Below are 22,136 nucleotides of genomic sequence, written 5' to 3'. Positions count from 1 at the left end.
TATCGGTAGGCCTATTGAGTTTACAGCCTGCTCGAACATCGGGCTAAAATTGAATGTCGAGCCAGCAGCTGGATTTCAATGTGGTACTGAAACTGGGATCTGCTCAAGATCATAATTCAAGGTTAAAAATCGTGCCATATTGGAGTCAGGACATATCGAAATTAAAGTTTTGAAGAGGCAAAATATAAAATATGAAGGTGGTATCATATATTTTAAGCCTGCTTGAAGTTAAAACAATCAAATTTAAAGCTATTCGCCCACGGTTTGGGTGAAATGTTTCAACATTTTCATGTTTTTGAAATAGTTAACCTGTTACTGGGAATAAAACAACCCCTTTGATGCCTAAGAATATGAGAAAACAGCATTTATACAGTATTACTGCTATCAGACACAAGAAAAGGCACGAGGAAAATGACTCAACAATGAAATCAAAATTTATGTATTCTGAGTACACCTGTCCAGGCATTGCTCTATCAATAAAATCGACCGGCCTTTGTACGAGATGAAGTATGTACGAGTAATCAAGGTACGAGTTGACTGGCTTACTCTTCACAGTGGAGATAACCGGTGTCATGGCGAAAACAACAAATAAAAACAAGATCTTGCACGAATTCTGTACTTTAATCAGTCCTGCGTAATGCAAGTTACACACCAGTATCATATCCCAATTACTGCTGAGTGAATAAAACATTTTTAGTTACTTTGATTATATCTTTCGTTGAAATCAGGAGAATATAAATCTCAAAGATCTACGTATCCCTCATTCCGGACATGAGATAAGACAGTGATAGATGTATATGTTTAGTGATTAGCTAATGTTGGCAATTACAGCCATTAAAGTTGAAGCTGCAGTGAAGTGGTGTAGGTTAGCTGAAATCTGTCGTTGAAGTTTTTATTTTAAAAACAGTCATGATGGGACGTCAAGGACCATATGAGAATATCAAAAATAGGCAAACTGTTGGAATAACACGACATGAGAGTTACAGTATTCTTGATATAGAAATAGATGAGAGTATTGAAAGTACGCTTAGTTCAGGACTGTGTGATTTAAAGGAAAAGGACATTACTTTACACAAATATCAAGACATTCCAGAGTTTCTGCAAGGAAACCCATATGTCACAGAAGGTTACAGGGTTTCTTTACCATTTAGCCTGTGTCTGAAAAGGTAACAGGAAGCTCTCTTACTTTTTCTATTGTTTGCATTGTTGTCATTCATTTATCTTATTCAACAGCATTGAACTACAGCTTTAGTATTAGCTTTCTGTGCTCAAATGTTGCTGCTCTATTCTGTGGCTATTTAAAAGTTTTAATTAAGGCAGTGGCTAGGGGTCCGGTAACCAGACATCTAGACAACCCGTACAGGGCAGGCTAGAGGTCCGGTAATCAATATGAATATTGGGAATTGTATTAAAAATAGCAAACTATATTTTACCTTAAAAAACGGGAGATGTCAACGGACCCCTAGCCACTTCCTTTAATTAATGAACATAACAGTATTAACACTTGTGTTTTAATAGTCAGATCACTCAAATTGCAGTTGTGTGGTGCAGAAATTAGATAAATTAAATCAACAGAACTTTTGGATCAGGATTGTCAAAATTATACCTTGTTTTAGTTCCCCATGGCGAATGTCACAACAGGTATTGCTATAGCCCCAACATCAGTTTCTTGTTGTGGACACCTTGTTAATGATTCTTAGCATGCTCATGTCTCAGTAAATACTCATCACAACTACATGACATTTTATACATGATTTTCCCATGATAATGCCAGTTGAATAACATAGGTTCTATAACTCTTTATTTCATTTTTATATGATACTATGCCCCATTTTGTACTGTTTTCACAAGATTCTGTTTGGATTGTTCAGAAAGTCAGTATTTCAGTAACTACACATCACAGCAGAAAGAAACCTCACACACTTCTTATGTTGTGTTATGTAGTGGACCCATTGGCTGAGAGGGCTAAGACGCTTTCATACAGAGATGAAGGCCATGGGTCAGGGTTGGCGACTACCCACCCAAGACGGGTAAACCCAACCGGGAAAACCCGGGTTTTCCCGGGTTGGGCAATACTCCTAAAAATGACTGAAGTGGGCAATACTGGGCAATAAGAATGTTTTCTATTTTTTTTTTTACCGAACCAATTAAGTTTCTTTGTTATAGAATGTAAGCTTATTCTTACATTAAGTTTCACTTACTTTGATACAAATGGTGAAGTGATAGTTAGCAGACAGAACAGTTTTATTAACAAAATTACAATGGTTTACTGACAACAAAATAGTTTTTATGCAATAATATTTATAGTTACAAATACATCTCTCTAGGTCACAACTAGATTTTGCTTAACATAATTTTGATAGTCTACCAGTCTAGTTCTTCTTTGTCACGTATGGCTCATCAAGTGCCTTTCTCATAATAGGTGTTTGTGGCTTGTCAGCTAGGAACTCCTGTACTGAACATGATGCACTTGCACTTGTAGAACTGGTATCAATAGGCTGATCTAAAACTAACACACATTTCAGTCTATGAGCCTTCAGCCTCTCTATTTTGGCACTTACTATAGTACCACAGTCCTTACATTTTGCAATCTTTTTTTAATCATCCTCTGTGACATTAAAATAATTCCACACAGGGTCCTTAGGTTTCATGGTTATAACTTATATGACAGTGACAGTGCGATCTAAACTGACTTTCATGAGTAAAATGACCAGATTTAAGTTGTTCACACTTCTAACTTTAATCCCCTAATCTTGCTCAATAATTGCTCAATCATTATCATAATAATGTCTATTCAATAGTTTTTTTTATAGATTTTATATCTTCAGGCATGCAGGTGTCACTGCTAATACTATATGGGTTCTAAGTCAACTAAAGTGTTGAAATATGTATTGATGTATGAACTGAAATTTTATATTGCCCACTATTGCCAATTATTACCCTGTAAAACCCGGGTTTTCCCAGTAAAACCCACTGGGCTGGGCAATATGCTTAAAACCCGGGGTTTTGCCAACCCTGCCATGGGTACAATTCTTGGCTACTCCCATTGCAGTTTGTCCTTGGACAAGGCACTTTATCACGATTGCCTCAGTCGACCCAGCTGAGGTGTTCTTAAAAAAAGGTCACTCAAAAGCTCAGCAGAGCTTATGTTCAATTTTCACAAAGCGGCGGTAAATAAAATTTACCTTTACCTTTCTTCGCTATGGTCATACCAATTGAATGATTATGTTTTTCTTGAATATATTATATCTCCTGTGTTGTGCAGTTGAAAAAGGAAAATATGAAAATTCTGTTCGTAACACTGCCAGACAAATAATACTTTCTTGTTGTCTGTTTCATGTGTTTTGTGGATTACTTAATATTGTCTGTTAGTACCAGTACTACCCAGTCAACTCCCCCTCCAATACGCACACCTATTTTTAGTTGTAGTTGTAAACTTGTACTTATGTTTCTTAGCCAGGTTTCATATCTCCAACTTACAGGTTACAAAATTATGCCCCCTTTTCAACTCAGAAAATTTTGCTAAAACTTTGGTATGTACTAGTACATTTGTATTACAGGGGGTTTTTTTTGGCCGTTTTTATAGCCGTTATTCGGTTAATTCCCAATGCCAAAAGGTATGTATTTTTCCCAAAATGAGTGCAAAAATTCCCAATCTACATTCTGAAAAAAATTTCCTCAAAATTGCACAAACATTGACCAAATTATGGACAATTTTGTAATGGAAATATGTTAAAAGAGGTTGTACAAGTGTGAAACAAGTGTATGAGAAAGTGCTTAAACACATCTTCACTATATCCTATGGGACTAAATATTTCCCAATTCGAAACATTTATGCGTCAAAATTCCCAATTTTGGGGGTATAGGCTATGTTCCCAAATTAGCTAGAAAAAAACCTGTATTAAATAGATGATATTCAAATAGTTAAGCACAATGTCATGTTGTATTTCACAGTATTTGCTATGCAACTTGCTACCTAAATTGAGCAATCTCACTGGTTTAATTATTGTATTTATTTTTCAGACTTTTATTTCTTAGTTTATTTCATTTTTAGCTCGACTATTCGAAGAATAAGTAGAGCTATCCTACTCACCATGGTGTCGGCGTCACACCTTGGTTAAGTTTTTCGTACCAGTCCACATTTTGACAAAGTCTTTTGAGATAAAGCTTTGAAACTTTCAACACTTGTTTACCATCACCATGTCCAGTTATAGGCAAGAACACATAACTCCATCAAGGATTTTGGCTTAATTATGGCCCCTTTTGACTTAGAAATCATAGTTAAAGTTTTCGTACCTGTTCATTTTTTGACCGAGTCTTTTGAGATAAAGCTTTGAAACTTTCAACACTTGTTTACCTTCACTATGTCCAGTTATAGGCAAGAGTACATAACTCCATCTAGAATTTTGGCTGAATTATGGCCCCTTTTGACTTAGAAATCGTGGTTAAGTTTTTCGTACCAGTTCATATTTTGTGTAAAGTGTTTGACATATGGCTTTGAAACTTTTATCTCTTGTTCAGTATTATAGTCTCTATCTGTATTCAAGAGAACTTAACTCTGTCATTTATTTTGGCTGAATTATGGCCCTTTTTGGACTTGGAAATTGGTTTTGTTTTCTTACAAGTCCATGTTTTGTCGAAATTATTTGACATATGGCTTTTAAACTTTGAAAACTTGTAAAAATTTATCATCATGATTTCCATCTGTAGACAAGAGTACATAATTCTGACAACTATTTTGGCTGAATTATAGCCTGTTTTGGACTTGGAAATCAGTTAAATTTTTCATACCATTCCATATTTTGTTTAAACTGTTCGACTTTGAAACTTTGAACATTTCATAACCATCATGGTCACACATTGCCATTAAGTGCAAGACTTATCGAAATCCACAAATAAAGGAACATGGTTTGTCTAATCTATTTTTTTTTTTTGTCTGAAAATCTGTTGAATATTTTGACCCCATTCTTTAATCAATTCTTCGAATAGTCGAGCGCGCTGTCATCTGACAGCTCTTGTTTAGCTCACCAGAGCACAAAGTGCTCAAGGTGAGCTATTGTGACCGGTCATTGTCTGGCGTGCGTCGTCCGCCGTGCGTCGTCTGTCAACATTTGCCTTGTGAACATTCTAGAGGTCACATTTGTGACCCAATCTTTATGAAACTTGGCCAGAATGTTAGTCTTGATGATTTCTAGGTCAAGTTCGAAACTGGGTCATATGGGGCCAAAAACTAGGTCAGTAGGCCAGATCAAAGGAAAAGCTTGTGAACACTCAAGAGGCCACAGTTGTGATCCAATCTTTATGAAATTTGGTCAGAATGTTTGTCTTGATGATCTCTAGGTCAAGTTTGAATCTTGGTCATGTGGGGTCAAAAACTAGATCAGTAGGCCAGATCAAAGGAAAAGCTTGTGAATACTCTAGAGGCCACAGTTGTGACTCAATCTTTATGAAATTTTGTCAAAATGTTTGTCTTGATGATCTCTAGGTCAAGTTCAAATCTGGGTCATGTAGGGTCAAAAATTAGGTCAGTAGGCCAGATCAAAGGAAAAGCTTGTGAACACTAGAGGCCACAGTTGTGATTCAGTCTTTATGAAACTATGTCAGAGTGTTTGTCTTGATGATCTCTAGGTCCAGTTTTAATCTGGATCATTTGGGATCAAAAACTAGGCCACATGGTCAAATCAAAGGAAAAGTTTGTGAACACTCTAAAGGCAACAGTTGTGACTCAATCTATATGAAACTTGGTCAGAATGTTTGTCTTGATGATCTGTAGGTTAAATTCGAAACTGGGTCATTGGGGGTCAAAAGCTAGGTTAGTAGGCCAGATCAACTCTGGTGAGCAATATAGGGCCATCATGGCCCTCTTGTTTCTTTTTTTTTAAGTTCTGATTTTGCAATTAATAGCCTATAGATACACATAATACTTTATTTTTCAGTATGTTTGTATGGACTAATGAGACGATAAATATATGGTCTCATCTTGGAGGATTTTTCCTGTTCATTTTCTTCATGCTGTATGATAATATAATTGAAATTCCACGCAATGATGGCACTTTGGCAGACCATATCATTGTAACAATAGGGCTAATATGTTACCAGGTATGTCCTAAAATATTTTAAGACAGTGTTTCTCACACAAAATGTCAGTTTCATTTATGGACTGTAAATTTGTCCAGAAACTCTTTTTAGTTGTAACTAAGTTAAAGTGTCTTTACATGTTTGCATTCATAGTCCATGTATTTCAGATGACTTCAAATGAAATCTTAACAAAACTATTAACTGTTTTGTAAGAACATGTCAAGTTAGATTAAAAGATTGAATGCATTAATATTTAAGTTAACCCTTTATTTGAATTAACATTTCTTGGTTATATTTCAGTTTTGTATGTTATGTTCAGCTGGCTTTCACATGTTTGGCTGCCATTCAGAGAGAGCAAGTAAGCGATGGTTAGCGGTAGATCTTGCAGGAATACTGGTTGGTGTTATAGGATGTTATCTTCCAGCTGTACATTATGCATTCTTCTGTCTATCTGTGAGTATAAATACAAATAGAGCAAATGTTTCCAGTCTTTTATATATCTTAGTGAATGTGTGTTTATAGAACAGAACATAATATGTTTCATTTTGGGGAGTTGTGATTGAATTTACAATTCAAAAGTTATAACATTTTATGACAGTTAAGGTATATCTTAGGAAAGTTTACTGTTGTAACTGTGTGAAAAGATAAAAGTGTTAGTAATGTTTTAGATGAAAAAGAAAAATCATTATAATTGAGTGATTTTAAACATGGAATACTTGTATGTATAAATTTGATGTTTTTTACTGTATTTCAGATATGGAGAGATATTTATTTATTTACCATAGCAGTATTAACAGGATTAGTTATATTTGTGCAATTCCATCCTCAATATTTCCACAATCACTGGTTCAAACAGAGAATGGCAGTGTATATTGGCCTCGTAGCATATGGTGTGATCCCAGCTAGCCACTGGTTCTTTCTCAATGGTGGATGGAACGCCGAGATAGTTAGGGTGAGTTTTTGTACCCCCTGACAACAAAGTTGTAAGGGGGGGTATACTGGTTTTAGGTTGTCTGTCCGTCTGGCCGTCTGTCCGTAGACGCAGTCTTGTGCGCACCATCTCTCCTCATCCCCTCGACAGAATTTAATGAAACTTCACACAAGTGATCAGTACCAACAGTAGTTGTGCATGGGGCATGTTAGGTTCTTTTAGAAAAAAAATTTGCAGAGTTATGGGACTTAATTTTTTTGTTACTGTACTATCTACATAGGCACAATCTTGTGCACACCATCTCTCCTCATCCCCTTGACACAATTTAATGAAACTTCACACAAGTGATCAGTAACAACAGTAGTTGTGCATTCGGCATGTTAGGTTCTTTTAGAAAAAAAATTTGCAGAGTTATGGGACTTTGTTTTTTTGTTACTATACTATATACATAGACACAATCTTGTGCGCACCATCTCTCGTCATCCCCTTGACACAATTTAATGAAACTTCACACAAGTGATCAGTACCAAAGTAGTTGTGCATGGGGCATGTTAGGTTCTTTCAGCGACAAAAATTGCAGAGTTATGGGACTTTGTTTCTTGTTAACATACTATGTACATACAGTCTGCATATGCAATCTTGTGCGCACCATCTCTCCTCATCCCCTTGACACAATTTAATGAAACTTCACACAAGTGATCAGTACCAACCCTAGTTGTGCATGGTGTATGTTACATTCTTTTAGATAAATATTCTGCATAGTTATGGGACTTTGTTTTTTGTTACTATACCGTATACATACAGTCTATATACATACAGTCCACATAATTATGCAATCTTGTGTGCGTCAAATTGCAGTGTACTGTGTCAGTGCATGCGGGGGGTACATTCATCACCTTTAGTGATAGCTCTAGTTTCCCTTTTGTAAGCATTGTTCTAGTATTATACCAGTTGATTAAAACATTGTCAATAACGTATTCTCCAATAAATATTTGTTCATATATTGAACGGAAATCTGTCAGGTATTTATTCCTTAAAGTCATTTATAATTGTGTTGTAGGGTATTCATAATACATATTTGGATCTGATTAAGGTAGAAGTAAGACTTTTTTTACCATACCAAGGAATTGCAATTCTTTCATTTTCAATGATTGTTCTCTCAAAAGTTCTTTTACACACCTGTAAGATAACATTAAATCAGTGAGAATGCTTTTGTATTTCAGATGTTCATTCCAAAAGTTGTGACCATGTACTGTCTTGGAATGCTTGCATTTTCCTTTTACATAACAAAATTTCCAGAAAGATTCTTCCCAGGTAATATTTTGGTTATTTTTCTTTAATTTATGTGTACCAGTAGAAATAACAGTAACTATAGAAATTGAAGCACATGTCAGGCTGAGTCACACCTCTTTTAGAAATCTTTATGACAGCCAACAGACAACATTTATGCCTTCTTTAAAGTGATAGACAAAACCCCTATTTCATTTTTGAAAGCCAGTTTTTAAGAGAGACATAGAGGATCACCTGTGGCAGGTGGAAGTCATTTAAAAAACTTGACTACTCTCTGACTTGAGCAATTTTTACCAAATTTTCAGCTAACTTTGTCAGAATGCTTATGCCCATTGATAGTGTCTGCTTTATAAATAGAGTATTTGGTCTCAACAATACTTACATAGGTTGTATGTCTCTATAAACTCTAGGTCAATTTGTTAATCATCCAGTTTAGATAGGGATCTCCACAGTTATGACCCTTGAAATTAGTCAATACCGTTTTAGAACATTTTTTATTATTACAGTTTTTGTTCTTTGATGGAAAATATTGTTCTTGACTTCCTGTTTTGATTAATTGAAAGACAGATCAGGCCATGTGACTCTTAAACTCTTCTTTAATGTGTACATGATTTGTGTCAAATTTAACTGATGTTGATAAATCATTTAAATTCAGAACAAGTTGAAAATCTGAGAATTAAAAACATTCTATATGTTAAAGGTACTTTCCTAAGTGGATGTGATAGTTTTATTCTTCAGGTACAAAGTTGATTTGTTAGTATGTCCACTGACCAGTCCGTCCATCTGCCGTTCGTTTTCGGAGGCATTACGTTTGAAACTGTTGTATTATCAAATAACTACACACAAATGTTCAGCATCATAATAGGACAAGATACCATCAGACTGCTAGATTCAAGGTCAAGGTCACATTTTAAGGTCAAAGGTCAAATAGAGTTATTTCATGTCTGTTCCATATCTACTACACTCCTAGCTGAAAGGATTTTCATATAGCTAGCATTGATTGTTTACCTCATCAAGAAAATTTGCAAAGTGCTTATCTTCTGTGCATCAAAGTGGTGTCTTGAAGTATAAATCACCTTCAGTGGTAGCTCTCATAATATCTTTTTATCAAAATGTGTTACCTGGATTGTAGGTGAAGTTGGGGAGGAGTTGTTTTGCTTTTGAATGTTATGTTGAACTAAAATCAGTATTTTCTTTGATTGCTGTAGATTTTATATTACCTGTTCCTTTATCAAGTATCTTCACTACTAACTTTAGTCTCCTGTCCCTTGCTATGATAATTTACCACAGTAGATTGTGTTTTCACAGTACTCCTATTTCTTGTTGCAGAGTCACACATCCAAAAAATGAATGCATCCTTTGAATATTGTGAAACTGTCCGAAATTGATCAAACAAATCAGCCATCAACTCATCATGACATAAGCTATATTTAAGTTTTGTACTTCAGTCATTCAACTTCAGCAGCATCACAATGTAGACTTTTTTCATCAAATATTTCAGCAGGAAAAAATTAAACAAAAGAGTGTAAACATTGTGCAACAGAATATTGTACGGTTATTAGCCAATTTGATTAGCTCCAATTAAAACTTTGATGAGTTAAATGTATTTGTCAAATACTTTAGTTTCGTGTTTAAAGTAGTTCTGCACATTCAGATCAAATTGTTTTCGACAATGTAGGATTTGATTAAATCCTGAATTGTTCAAGATTTCAGAATATATTTGAATTTTTGCTAGGCAGAATTGGAAAGCAAGTTTTCTTAAAGGGAGTCAAGGGAAATAGTATTTTTTAATGATATTTTCGCAAATGGATGAAACTTCTCACAGTAAGAAACAAACATATTGTTAGTAATATGAAGAGATAAAATGTATAGGTCTGTTTGCTTATTTTTAGATATTTGTCGATGCCTTAAGTTAACCACATATTTCAAGCTGATTTAAACATTATTTAGAATTTGTCAAATTTTAAAAATCAAGTTTTATCTTTATGGAAATAATAACATTGCTGTTTTAACTTTGTTTATGTTGAGTTAAGATTTTTTTCATCTACCTTATCCAGATAAAGAAGTTTGGCCATTACTTTCGGTTGATCAGATGTGCAGAACTACCTTAATAAATGAGAATTATTGCTACAAGCATATAGAGTGTCTGTGGAAATTACAAGTGGTATATTACCTGTTTCAGGATTTTTCAACTTCCTGGGTAGCAGTCATCAGTTCTGGCATTTAATAGTTGTGGTAGCATTTGCATTCTGGCATTCTGCAGGACGAGAACTACTTTACTATCAGATGAGACATGAATGTCATGTGTAGAACTTGATGAAAACAGATTTAGTCACGGGTACTTACAGTGCAAAATGTTATCATACAAGCAAGATACCTGACTAGATGCTCAGAACAGAAGAAAAATACTCAGAACAGAAGAAAACTTTTTGTAACAAGTCTGTTTACATTCTTTATCTCTCACAAAAATAGTCCAAATGCCATAGTTGGAACAGGACTTTTCATAGATGCCAGGAATTTTCATCAAAACTGGGCACATTGGGTTTTTTTTTAGAAATGATCAAACTAGGAATGGACAGTGTTAAAAGATACTTTAAGAAATTCTATAACAAAGCCATCTTCATCTATCAGGGAAATGTTCAGTTTTAAGCTTGAAATAAATGTATAACACATTTGATATTAAATGAGGGCATTAGTTTGAGAACTTCCAATATCATTTTAAAAATTATGATATGCAATAGATATTGTCACCACACCTTGTTTAACCCTTACCATGCTAAATTTCTATTATGGACTGGTCCATCTTCCAATTTGGGCAGTACCATTTACCATTTGAAGGGGTGTTTACTAAAATTTACTGACTGAATAGCGAACAGTGCAGACCATGATCAGACTGCACGGATGTGCAGGCTGATCTTGGTCTGCACTGGTCGCAAAGGCAGAATCACATGCCGCCAGCAGGCTAAGGTTTAATGGTAAAGTTTTATGTACAAGTTCTAAATACATGTATTTCTTTGTAAGGAGTCATTGTCATTATAAAAAATATCCTCAATTACATTCCAGTCAGAGAAAGTATGGGTCCACTGACTCCACTCATAAGTGTTTGTTAGTTAATATTTTTGTTATTTCTTAGTTAGGTTTCTACTGTTCCTTTTTTGCTTTCTGAATCTTAGTTATATAAAGAGAAATCTTTTATGTGGGTCAGTTGTGTGTTGTAAGTGGAATTGTGTGACACTGGTGTGTTGCAGTGGATTCTTGCAATGTGGGTGTGTTGCAGCTTGCAAGAGAAATCTTGTGACATAGGTATGTTGCAAGTGAAATCTCATGATGCTAGTTGCTAAACTTTGTAACATTGCAATATCAGGTGCCATTACAGATCTCAGTTTGATCAAATGTATGCAAATGCAAGATGATAATTATAGTTTATGTATGATACAGTAATTAATTTCAACCAAAGAATCATGATTAATTTTGTTTTAACCCTTAGCCTGCTGCAGGCGAATTTAACAGCCTTTGCAAACAGCTTGGAACCAGATCAGACGCCGATTAAATCGGCGTCTGATCAGGTTCCAAGCTGTTTGCTACTCTGACAATATTTCTTCCAATTTTGGAGCAAATTGAATGAACTTTACAATTTTAGCAGATGACATTTCCAGCAGACGACAATTTATCTAGCATGCTAAGGGCTTTTCGTGACAGAATATTATTATGCCATGTGTTGTTACTATGCTTATTATTGTTTAATGTTCAAGAACACAAAACTAGTTTTATTGTAAACCTTAGTTACTGTAAAATCTAGTAAATAAGCATATATTTGAATATAAGTGCATATCAAAAGTAAGCGCGTACAGCCTTACTGTTACTTTGTATGGGATAATAAGCGCATGTCATGTCTTTACTGTAATTTTGTCTCGAAAGGAGGCGCATATCCGATTACTGGTAACAAATTGGTAAACAAACAACTGATGTAGAGGTAAGCAGTGTCAATTTTCCAAATATATCTTGTCTATAAGTGCATATCAAATATAAGTGCATAGTTTTGGCTTAAGTATAAGCGCATATCAAAAATTGGCGCATAAAAGTGCCACTAAATTACTATAAGCATATACGCTTATTTACCAGATCTTACAGTATTAAGTCACATACATCTATAAACTACAGAACTGCACATCGTTGATTTTATATATCATTTTAGATACTACATGAATTAAAAATCTGCTGGGGGTTTAAGCTTCTTGTCCTTTTCAAAGATGTTTACTCTATGCAATATTGATATCATGTGTTCAGTACAAGAATATTTTGAATAATACTACATATACTCCTAACAGTTTTTTTCTTCTTTTTTTCTCTTGACATGTAAAAATAGTATTCATACTTCAGTCATAAATCTACACAAAACATTAAACTTTTTTCCCCGATTTTAGAAAAGATCTCGTAGAAAATGTCAGATTTTTTCATTATAATATTAGCAGAGACATATCAAGTTACTTTCTTGGAAAAATCAAATTGTAGTTTTGTGCTGTTGCTTGATTGAAGAAGCTTTCGAAGATTTTTATTGTTGAATGGATTGAAGAAAATGCGTACTTTATGTATTCTTTTCGCACTTTCTTGAAGAAATCTTTGTTTTTCACAGAGAATGACAAGCTCACACTTGTTAAAATATTAAGAAAACAACAGACTTCCTTTATGAAACTCAACAGTTTGTCATAAGGAAATTGCCATGTATCAATACAGATCCACTATTTTAACTAGTCCATTTGACAATGCTTCAGTGGCTGCACGAAAAGGAAATTACTGCAGAGTAAAAGAAAAACTGTTTTTTTGTTAACCAGATCTATAAATGTTAATCAAATCAAAGCACTAGTATTAAATGCTTAGCTCAGCCTGAAAGTATTCTTTGTTCTACAAAAATTCTTGAGGATTTCTGCCTTGTAGTTAAATTGATATAATTTTTATAGTTGTGTTTTTTACTGTGATATTTTGTGTTTAATTGTATATTTATAAGCATATTTGATAACACTTTTACAAGTTTTATTTATGATAATCCACCTAGAGGAGAAATGGGTGCGCTCATCTTGTCTAAGTGCTTAAATCACATTTTTAAATATCTTGATTTCAAGTAATTGTAGAACAAATACAATGTTCGAGCCTGAATTGTAGAAATTTTATTTACTCTTTTGTAGAAATTTTATTTTTAATACTCATTTGTGAGAGACAGGGTTTTTAAATGGAAACAAGAGCCGTTTTAAAACACGTTGTGGTAATTACTTATCAGAGATAACTGGGTGTAAAATTTTCAGTATGCTGTAGCTTTGACTTTTGACCTACTGACCCTCAAAACAATTTAGGTCATCTACTGATGAGATATAACCATACTGTGAAGGTTGATGGCAACAATTGAAGCCTATGCAATACAATTTTTAGTCTGAGCGTCACTGTAATATTGACCTTTCATCTCCAAAATAATAGGGGCCATACACTGATCAAAGAAAACCATGCTATGACCCAAATGGAAACATTGCAAGACACATGGTATTGACCTTGACCTTTGCCTCCCCACCTCCACCCATAAAAAAAGATGGTCATTTACTGACCATGGATAATCATAAAATTTGAGGGTCCAAGTTCAAGGCATTCTTTAATTACTGATTGGAAACTGTTTTCAATCTCAAAGTTACTGTGACTTTGACCTGTTTACTTCCAAAATAACAGGGGCCATCTGCAGGCCACGGCATATTTGCTTACTGTACGGGAAAATATTTTCAAATTGTCAAAAAGCGAGTAAAACAATATATCCTCTAAGGAGACGAAAAAAAGAGCTTGTATTTTGACTGTTGAAACTAGAGGAGCACATCTCTTTATCACATAAGTTATATCTTTTTATTAAAATAATTGTCTTTTCTTGGTGAAGTACATTTGTGTAACTAACTGCCTAGTCTATTCATACACACAAGGGTCACAATGTTAGAAGTATTAGGTGTATCTATAATTAATGACTTGTTAACCATTGTTGAAACACCATGTTTTGTCTTTCTATCAAAAATAAACTTACTTATAACTGAACAGCTTCTTGTCTTAAGTAATTACTTGGAACCATATGAAGGGTGATAATACCAATGTAACTGCAAGCCTGTGTGTGTCTATTTTCAGGATATTTCAACTTCGTTGGATCTAGTCATAATGCCTGGCATATTGGTATAGTAGCAGCTTTCGTATGGATGCAGGTTAGCCTGTGGAAAATGATTACTTATCGTAAACAAAATCCTTGTTTTCAAAGACAGTGAGAGTCTGGCATATAAAATAGACTATGAAGATATAGAGGAAACTTTCTGCAGCCGGTGAGCCTGAAATGTAGACAGGTTTAATCATAGTCTTTTTACACCTACTCCTACCAGAGAGCTGGGGGCAGGTTTTACCACAGGATCATTTCCACTACTGCCAGCAAGCTTCAAATATTTGCAGCTTTGACCGCTTAATCATTCATTCCACACTTGTGCAGGAGAGCGTCTAATGTGGGCAGCTTTGATCTTTTTACTGCCAGATATTTACAAACTGGAGAGCTTCCGTAGGCATCTTTGACTGCAGATATTTACACCACACATAAACAGAAAATAACAATGCTACCTTAGTATATTTTTAAAGACTGTTATTATGTCAAAAGATGGAAAAGGTTTAGACATGTTTTTATGCTCCCCTTCGTTGAAGGATGGGTATATTGTTTTGCAGATGTCATGGTATGTAGACCAATTGGTTTCCAGATGACAACTCAAGAACGCTTGAGCCTATGATCATGAAAGTTGATAGGGAGGTTGGTCATGACCAGCAGATGACCCCTATTGATTTTGAGGTCAGTCTGGCAAAGGTCAATGTCACAGTGACCTGTAACAGATAAATGGTTTCCGGATCGAGAACTCTTGTGCCTAGGATCATGAAAATGATAGGGAGATTGATCATGACTAGCAGATGAACCCTATTGATTTTGAGGCCAGTAGGTCAAAGGCCAAGGTCACAGTGACCCAGAACACTTAAACGGTTTCCGGATGACAACTCAAGAACTGTTTGGTCTAGGATCATGAAAATTGATAGGGAGGTTGGTCACGACCAGCAGATGACTTAGGCATAGGAAATAGAGATCAATATAATTGCACCTTTACTAATCCTACCAGGTGTTCTGTATTACAAAAGTGGATCTATTGTGACATTTTGATACAAGCAAAACTGTATTATCTGCACTATTATTTACCTACTGGTACTTCGTTTTATTATTGGCTTGTTAAAAGTTAATTTTTTACCATATGTAAGTTGACAGAATCATAGGAACCATGTCTTGAGGGGTAAATCAAACACAAATAAATAAATCCTTAATGATTTTGTTGTGCAAAAAAGTATGATATTGTGTCTTAACAGTTTTCATTTTCCACTCAATTGTGTAATTGCAAGGGAAGTAAACTAATAAATCTCTACTTATAAGTACTAGTCCAAGGCAAGAGTTGTCATTCTTCGTGGATCACAACTTTAAATTAAAAATTAAAACTTCTGTTATTGATATTAACAAAACTATCATAAACTTCACATTTGTGAAATCATTTTTGATTATTTCAAGGACTTGGAAATCAATTTCTAGACTTTATTTAATGTAATTCTATCACTGAAAATTTTAGGGCCTATCTCTAGATGACTCCTATTGATTTTGAGATCAGTAGGTCAAAGGTCAAGGTCAAAGTGACTTGGAACAGTTAAACCGTTTCCAGACTTGAGAATGCTTGGGCCTAGGATCACGAAACTTGATAGGGAGGACCAGAAGATGACCCCTATTGATTTTGAGGTCAGTAAGTCAAAAGTCAAAGTGACCCAGAACAGTTAAATCATTGACGATAACTTGAGAACGCTTGGGTTTAGGATCACGATACTTAATAGGGAGGTTGATCATGACCAGCAGAAGACCTCCATTGATTTTTAGGTCATTAGGTCAAGGTCACATTGACCTGGAATAGTAGAACTTTTTAGTACATTGACCAAATAATTTCTGTTCCTTGTGCAATTACTGAATGCATTTTCGTGTTCTACGAGCTCTTGTTTGTATCAAGACTATGGTAAAGTGTCAGGGTTGCAACAATGTTATTTTGTTTCAGAATACTTTTGCAGTTAACCAGCAGGGTAAATATTTCCATTTTTTGCCCCAACCTTTATAAAAGCTTGGGCTGGTTGTGTGTATAGTGTTACCTGTCTGTGTGTGTGCACAAAATCTTGTCCGGCCAGTAACCTTGTTGTGTATTGTTGGAATTTGAAATAAATTGGTACAATCAGCATAACAAGACAACTTGTCAAGTGCAACATCCAGACCACTAGTTCAAAGGTCAAGGTCATACTTAGAAGTCAAAAGATTTTCAGTCATTTTTCTTGTCAAGCCCCATGTGGTTCTGGGACGATCTCTGTATGAAAAGAATTGGAACCACTGCCTTACCCTTGCATGATCGAAAGAGGCGACTAATAGGGTCTTAACACTTGGTTTTGCAGTAACTCTGTGATTCCAGCAGGTATGCAAATTTTGATTCCATACCTCATGTTTTTATTTCGATGTGGAACCAAAATTTGTAGTCCTGTTTGGTGCCATATAACCTATACTGTGTTGGTGCGCCATAAAACATTGTACCCAAATAAATAAATAAATAAATTTTCTTTTCAAACCTTTATGCATGGATGGATATTCAACCAGCTTGGCAAAATCATTCCCCGTAAATAGATGATGTGTTGTGTTAAAGATCCATACCCCTGCCTTAAAGGTCAATGATTTGAGGTAATTTTCCATGTCTGCTCTATAACTTTTTTATGTGCTCATTGATATTCAAATAACCTTGCACCAATATTCAACAAAATATCACTTAAGTGTCATGTTCAAGACCAATGCCTCAACCTAAAAGGTCAAGGTTGCACTTAGAAGTTTTAACTTTTTGTAACCTGAGTCTGCAACTTGTTTGAATGGATGTTTGAGTAGCTAGGCACAAACATTCAACTTAATCAAACAATGAGTTTTGTGCATCCTACTGGTAGATCCAAAGTTAAAGGTGAAGATCAGCTTTAGAATTCGGTTCTTACATCTGTAACTTTAGTATGAATGGACGAATATTCATATAACTTGGCACAAACATTTGTCATTACTAGATGATGAGTCAGACAGTCAAGGTCACATGTAGAGGTAGATGGGTCTATAAATTTTGTAAGTGCAAGACTATATTACAAAATGCGCATTTTGTAATATAGTCGTCTAGAAAATACTTGTCACCGGGTGGTCAGATCGGAGGACATGGGAAGGTCAGAATGACGGACATATCGTCAGTTTTGGTATCCTTTGATCCTGTATGAAAAAGGGCTCCGAGTAGAATCTCTCAAGTTCCCAGGGTCAGGGGAAAGACGTGTTTCTTTTATTAGTTTATACTAATTTATTTTAGCTTGATTGTGATGGAAGCTTCAAGCTTATTTTAACCACTCTCGAGTCCGCTTCCTGGAAAAACCAGTACTGGTGTCATATGAGAAGTCATGGTCGTGACCCCAGTGGGGCTCGAACCCACGACCCCTGGATTGAGCGGCCGACACCTTATCCACTAGACCACCGCTCCCCTTTCTTTTATTGATAACACTGCCTCTTTATACTCTATATGTTTGGACATTTCTAATAATTCAGTTACAATGAATAAAGAAAACTATATGTTATATGATTCTTCATTACCCCTCTTAGTTAAACCAGCAACATAAGATTGTAACATCTAAATCAAAGGTCAAGATCACACTTGAGAGGCCAAGATTTTATATCATTTTTCTTGTCTGTATATCTGTAACTTTTATACATAGATGAATATTCAAATAACTTAGCACAAACTTTCACCATAAGACTGTGTAATACTGTAAAATCACTTAATTTCGTGGGCAAGAAATTTCGTGGTTTTGGGCAAAACTGAAATTTCGTCGGGATATGAATTCGTGGATTTCAACTTTCCAACATAATATAAGTGGGAATTTTACTTGTTCGTTGGGATTAAATTTTGTGGATTTACTCACCCACGAAATCAATGAAAATTAGTCCCCCAAGAATATTAATGATTTCACAGTAAATCGTTTTAAAGGTGAAATAAATATGAACTGTCATGTTTCTTTTCCAGTCCATAACCTGTCTACAGGTTCTATTGTCAAAATGCCATTATTCAAAGGACTTGAATTTCACAAAACAGGGTCATTCATGTTCTACACATTATTAGTTTCTGCATAATTTTGATCATTTTAATCCATTTTATTAGTATTGTTCATCTCAGTCGATTGCAGTTTCAATATTAAACTGACATGCCATTAAAACTTCAAAGTTGTTTGAAAGTTGTGCATTTTAACTGGTATTCAGATCCAGGCAGCAGTTTGAAGATAAGTGAAAGAACCTCTTCAAAGAATAAAGATCAAAGGTGATAACTCATAAGGCCAGCTTATTTAATAGAGGGGCCAGAACTTCACTAAAAATTAGTATAGCCAACAATATGCATAACTACACTTTGAGAATCCATTTGGCTGTGTAGCGGGGACAAATAAAATGCATGATGCAGACAGCAGAAGCAAAAACATTGCCTCTCATAAAATGAGGCAGACATAATGTTGCTGCTTTTTACCATTTAATATCCTCCACTTTTTTGCAGAACAGAAAACAATATAGAGCACATGGAATGATGGATCTATTGTTCAACCCAGCTGTTTGAGTCATGCCATGAGAAAACCAACATAGTGGGTTTGCGACCAGCATGGATCCAGACCAGCCTGCGCATCCGCGCAGTCTGGTCAGGCTCCATGCTGTTCGCTTTTAAAGCCTATTGTAATTGGAGAAACTGTTAGCGAACAGGATGGATCCTGACCAGACTGCGCGGATGCGCAGGCTGGTCTGGATCCATGCTGGTCGCACACCATGTTGGTTTTCCCATGGCACGGCTCAATTTTGTATTTCTACCCGTGTTGGATATACTCAAAGCTCTTGCAAACTTTCTCCAAGAATTAATGAATGTGCAGAGAAAAATAATGTTCACCAAAATGAGTGTTTGGATAAACAACTTTGCCCATCCGTGCAATTTAATACAGCATGGTACAAACAGGGTCTCCAATAGTATGGTCACTTTCTTATTAGTTGACTTGCTTTAACTTAAATTAATAGATCTTTATACCACATAAAAGGTATGTAACTTTGTAATAAAATACCTACCTATAAGAAAGTTGTATAAAACGGTTCATTATTTCTAATACGGGATATAAAAATGTAGCCACCTCTGTATGAACAGTCATAGTAAATTGGACCAAAGAACATTTCATGAAGATATAGTCATAAATGTGGCCTCTAGAGTGTCAACAATCTTTTCCTTTGATTTGACCCAATATTGAACTCATCCAAGATTTCATTGAGGGTAACATTCTGACCAAGTTTCATTAAGAGTTGCTCAAATTTGTGACCTCTAGAGTCAAATTGTTGACGACGACGATGGACACTGGGAGGTAATTTGTCATAAATTCAGTCAATATGTATCTTCATTGATTGTTCAAGTCCATCTGTTGACATAAATGAAATTTCAGATCAGTATCTTCATTAGTTACAGAGATATTCCAATTTTAATTTGAAATAGAGGTAATTTGACATAAAATCAGTCCATAGTTATCTACCCCGATTGTCTCAGTCCAACTAATGACAATAATGAAATTTCAAGTAAGTCCTGTAAGTACTTACTGATATAAATCCATTTTTATTAAATCAGGGGAGGTAATCAGATATAAAATAACTGGAACCTACAATTGGATCTGACAGATTCGTCATGGAATCCAAGATTTATTGTTGTTGAAAATATTTTGAAAGTTTGTATCATAAATGAAGTCTCTATATGACTGCAAAAGCCAAAATAGCTAATTTTGGACCTTTAAGGGGACGTAACTCAGGATAGAATCTAGCTAGTTAAGAAAGGAACCAAAATCTTGTGGTGATACAAGATGTGTGCAAGTTTGGTTAAAATAAAATCATAAATGAAACCACTGTTGTGCAGACTAAAAATTGTTGACAGATGCATGAATATGCGACATGTGAGCTGAAAACAATAGGGGTCATCTACTCTGTAATTCCTATCACCCTATGAAATTTGAAGGTTCTAGGTCAAATACTTCTAAAGTTATTAACTGGAAATGGATTTCCATGTTCTGTTTGTTGCGACCTTGACCTTTTATAGAGTAACCCCAGAAACAATAGGGGTTATCCACTCTGCATGTCCAATCATCCTATGAAGTCTCAATATTCTGGGTCGTGGTTCTCAAGTTATTGATCGGAAATGGTTTTCCATGTTCAGGCCCCCGTAACCGTTCATAGTGACCCCAAAAACAACAGGGGTCATCTACTCTGCATGTCCAATCATCCTATGAAGTTTCAACATTCCGGGTAAAGTGGTTCTCAAGTTATTGATCAGAAATGGTTTTCCATGTTCAGGCCCCCATAACCGTTCATGGAGTGACCCTAAAAACAAGAGGGCCAAGATGGCCCTAGGTTGCTCACCTGAGAAACACACCATAACAGTGTAAACATGTTTGACCTAATGATTTCATGGAAAAAAATGTTCTGACCAATTATTAAAATTGGAGCAAAAAATCTTGAGTATAAATAAGTATTTTCTTTGATTTGACCTAGTGACCTAGTTTTTGACCCCAGACTACCCATATTCGAACTTGACCTAGATTTCATCAAGCCAACCATTCTGACCAAATTTTATGAAATCCAGTGTAAAATGCAGTCCCTACTGCATACACGGTTTTTCCTTGATTTGACTTAGTGACCTAGTTTGTAAACCCAGATGACCCATATTCGAACTTGACCTAGATTTCATCAAGGCTATCATTCTGAAAAAATTTCATGAAGATCAGTTGAAAAATAGCCTCTATCGCATACACAAGATTTTTCTTTGATTTAACCTAGTGACCTACTTTTTGACCCAGATGATCCATAATTGAACTTGACCTAGATTACAACAAGGCAATCATTCTGACCAAATTTCATGAAGATTAATTGAAAAATACAGCCTCTATCGCATACAGAAGGGTTTTCTTTGATTTGACCTAGTGACCTACTTTTTGAGTCCAATGACCCATAATCAAACTCAACATAGATTTTATCAAGGCAATCATTCTGAGGAAATTTCATGAATATCAATTGAAAAATACAGCCTCTATCGCATACATAAGACTTTTCTTTAATTTGACCAAGTGACCTAGTTTTTGACCTCAGATGACCCATATTCAAACTCGACCTAGATTTCATCAAGGCAATCATTCTGACTTAATTTCAGGAAGATCAATGGAAAACTAGAAAATGCTTTTGTAAAAAAGCGCATGTCTCCCCCAATGCAAAGTCCTATAGGCAAGAAGTCAATAGGGGTCAGGAGCGAAAGTCAAAGAGACACTGATGGTTAGCTGCAATAGGGATCATCTACTTGGCATGTCCAGTCATCCCGCTAAATTTCAACATTCTTGGCCTAGTGGTTCTCAAGTCACTGTTCAGGCTCCTGGGACCTTGACCTTTGATCAAGTGACCTCAAAATAAATAGGGGTCATCTACTCTGCATGTCCAATCATCCTATCAAGTTTCAACATTGTAGGTCAAGTGGTTCTCAAGTTATTTCCAAAAAATGATTTTACATGAACAGGCCACTGTAACCTTGACCTTTAATAGACTGACCCAAAAATCAATAGGGGTCATCTACTCTGCATGTTCAATCATCCTATGAAGTTTCAACATTCTGGGTCAAGTGGTTCTCAAGTTATTGATCGGAACTGGTTATCA

At 35.4% G+C, this 22,136-nt stretch overlaps 1 protein-coding gene across 2 annotated transcripts; it reads left to right on the top strand.

Annotated features, from left to right (window-relative positions):
- The first annotated feature begins 540 nt into the window (after positions 1–540).
- On the top strand, positions 541–18,629 carry LOC123564347 (progestin and adipoQ receptor family member 3-like). Of its 2 annotated transcripts, none has more exons than XM_045357855.2 (6): positions 541–1,166; positions 5,937–6,099; positions 6,379–6,531; positions 6,833–7,030; positions 8,233–8,323; positions 14,450–18,629. In XM_045357855.2, exons 1-6 carry the CDS (start codon positions 910–912, stop codon positions 14,581–14,583), a joined length of 996 nt encoding a protein of 331 aa, XP_045213790.1. In that variant the 5' UTR covers positions 541–909; the 3' UTR covers positions 14,584–18,629. The 2 variants fall into 2 exon arrangements, with proteins under 2 accessions (XP_045213790.1, XP_045213791.1); XM_045357856.2 differs by lacking the exon at positions 14,450–18,629 and adding an exon at positions 10,482–14,362 and having other exon boundaries at positions 543–1,166.
- Positions 18,630–22,136: the final 3,507 nt, after the last annotated feature.

The sequence above is a fragment of the Mercenaria mercenaria genome, chromosome 2, assembly GCF_021730395.1.
Source record: "Mercenaria mercenaria strain notata chromosome 2, MADL_Memer_1, whole genome shotgun sequence".
Taxonomy (NCBI): Eukaryota; Metazoa; Mollusca; class Bivalvia; order Venerida; family Veneridae; genus Mercenaria; species Mercenaria mercenaria.
Note: the sequence above shows the minus strand (reverse complement) of the source record. Positions and strands in the feature narration are given on the sequence as shown.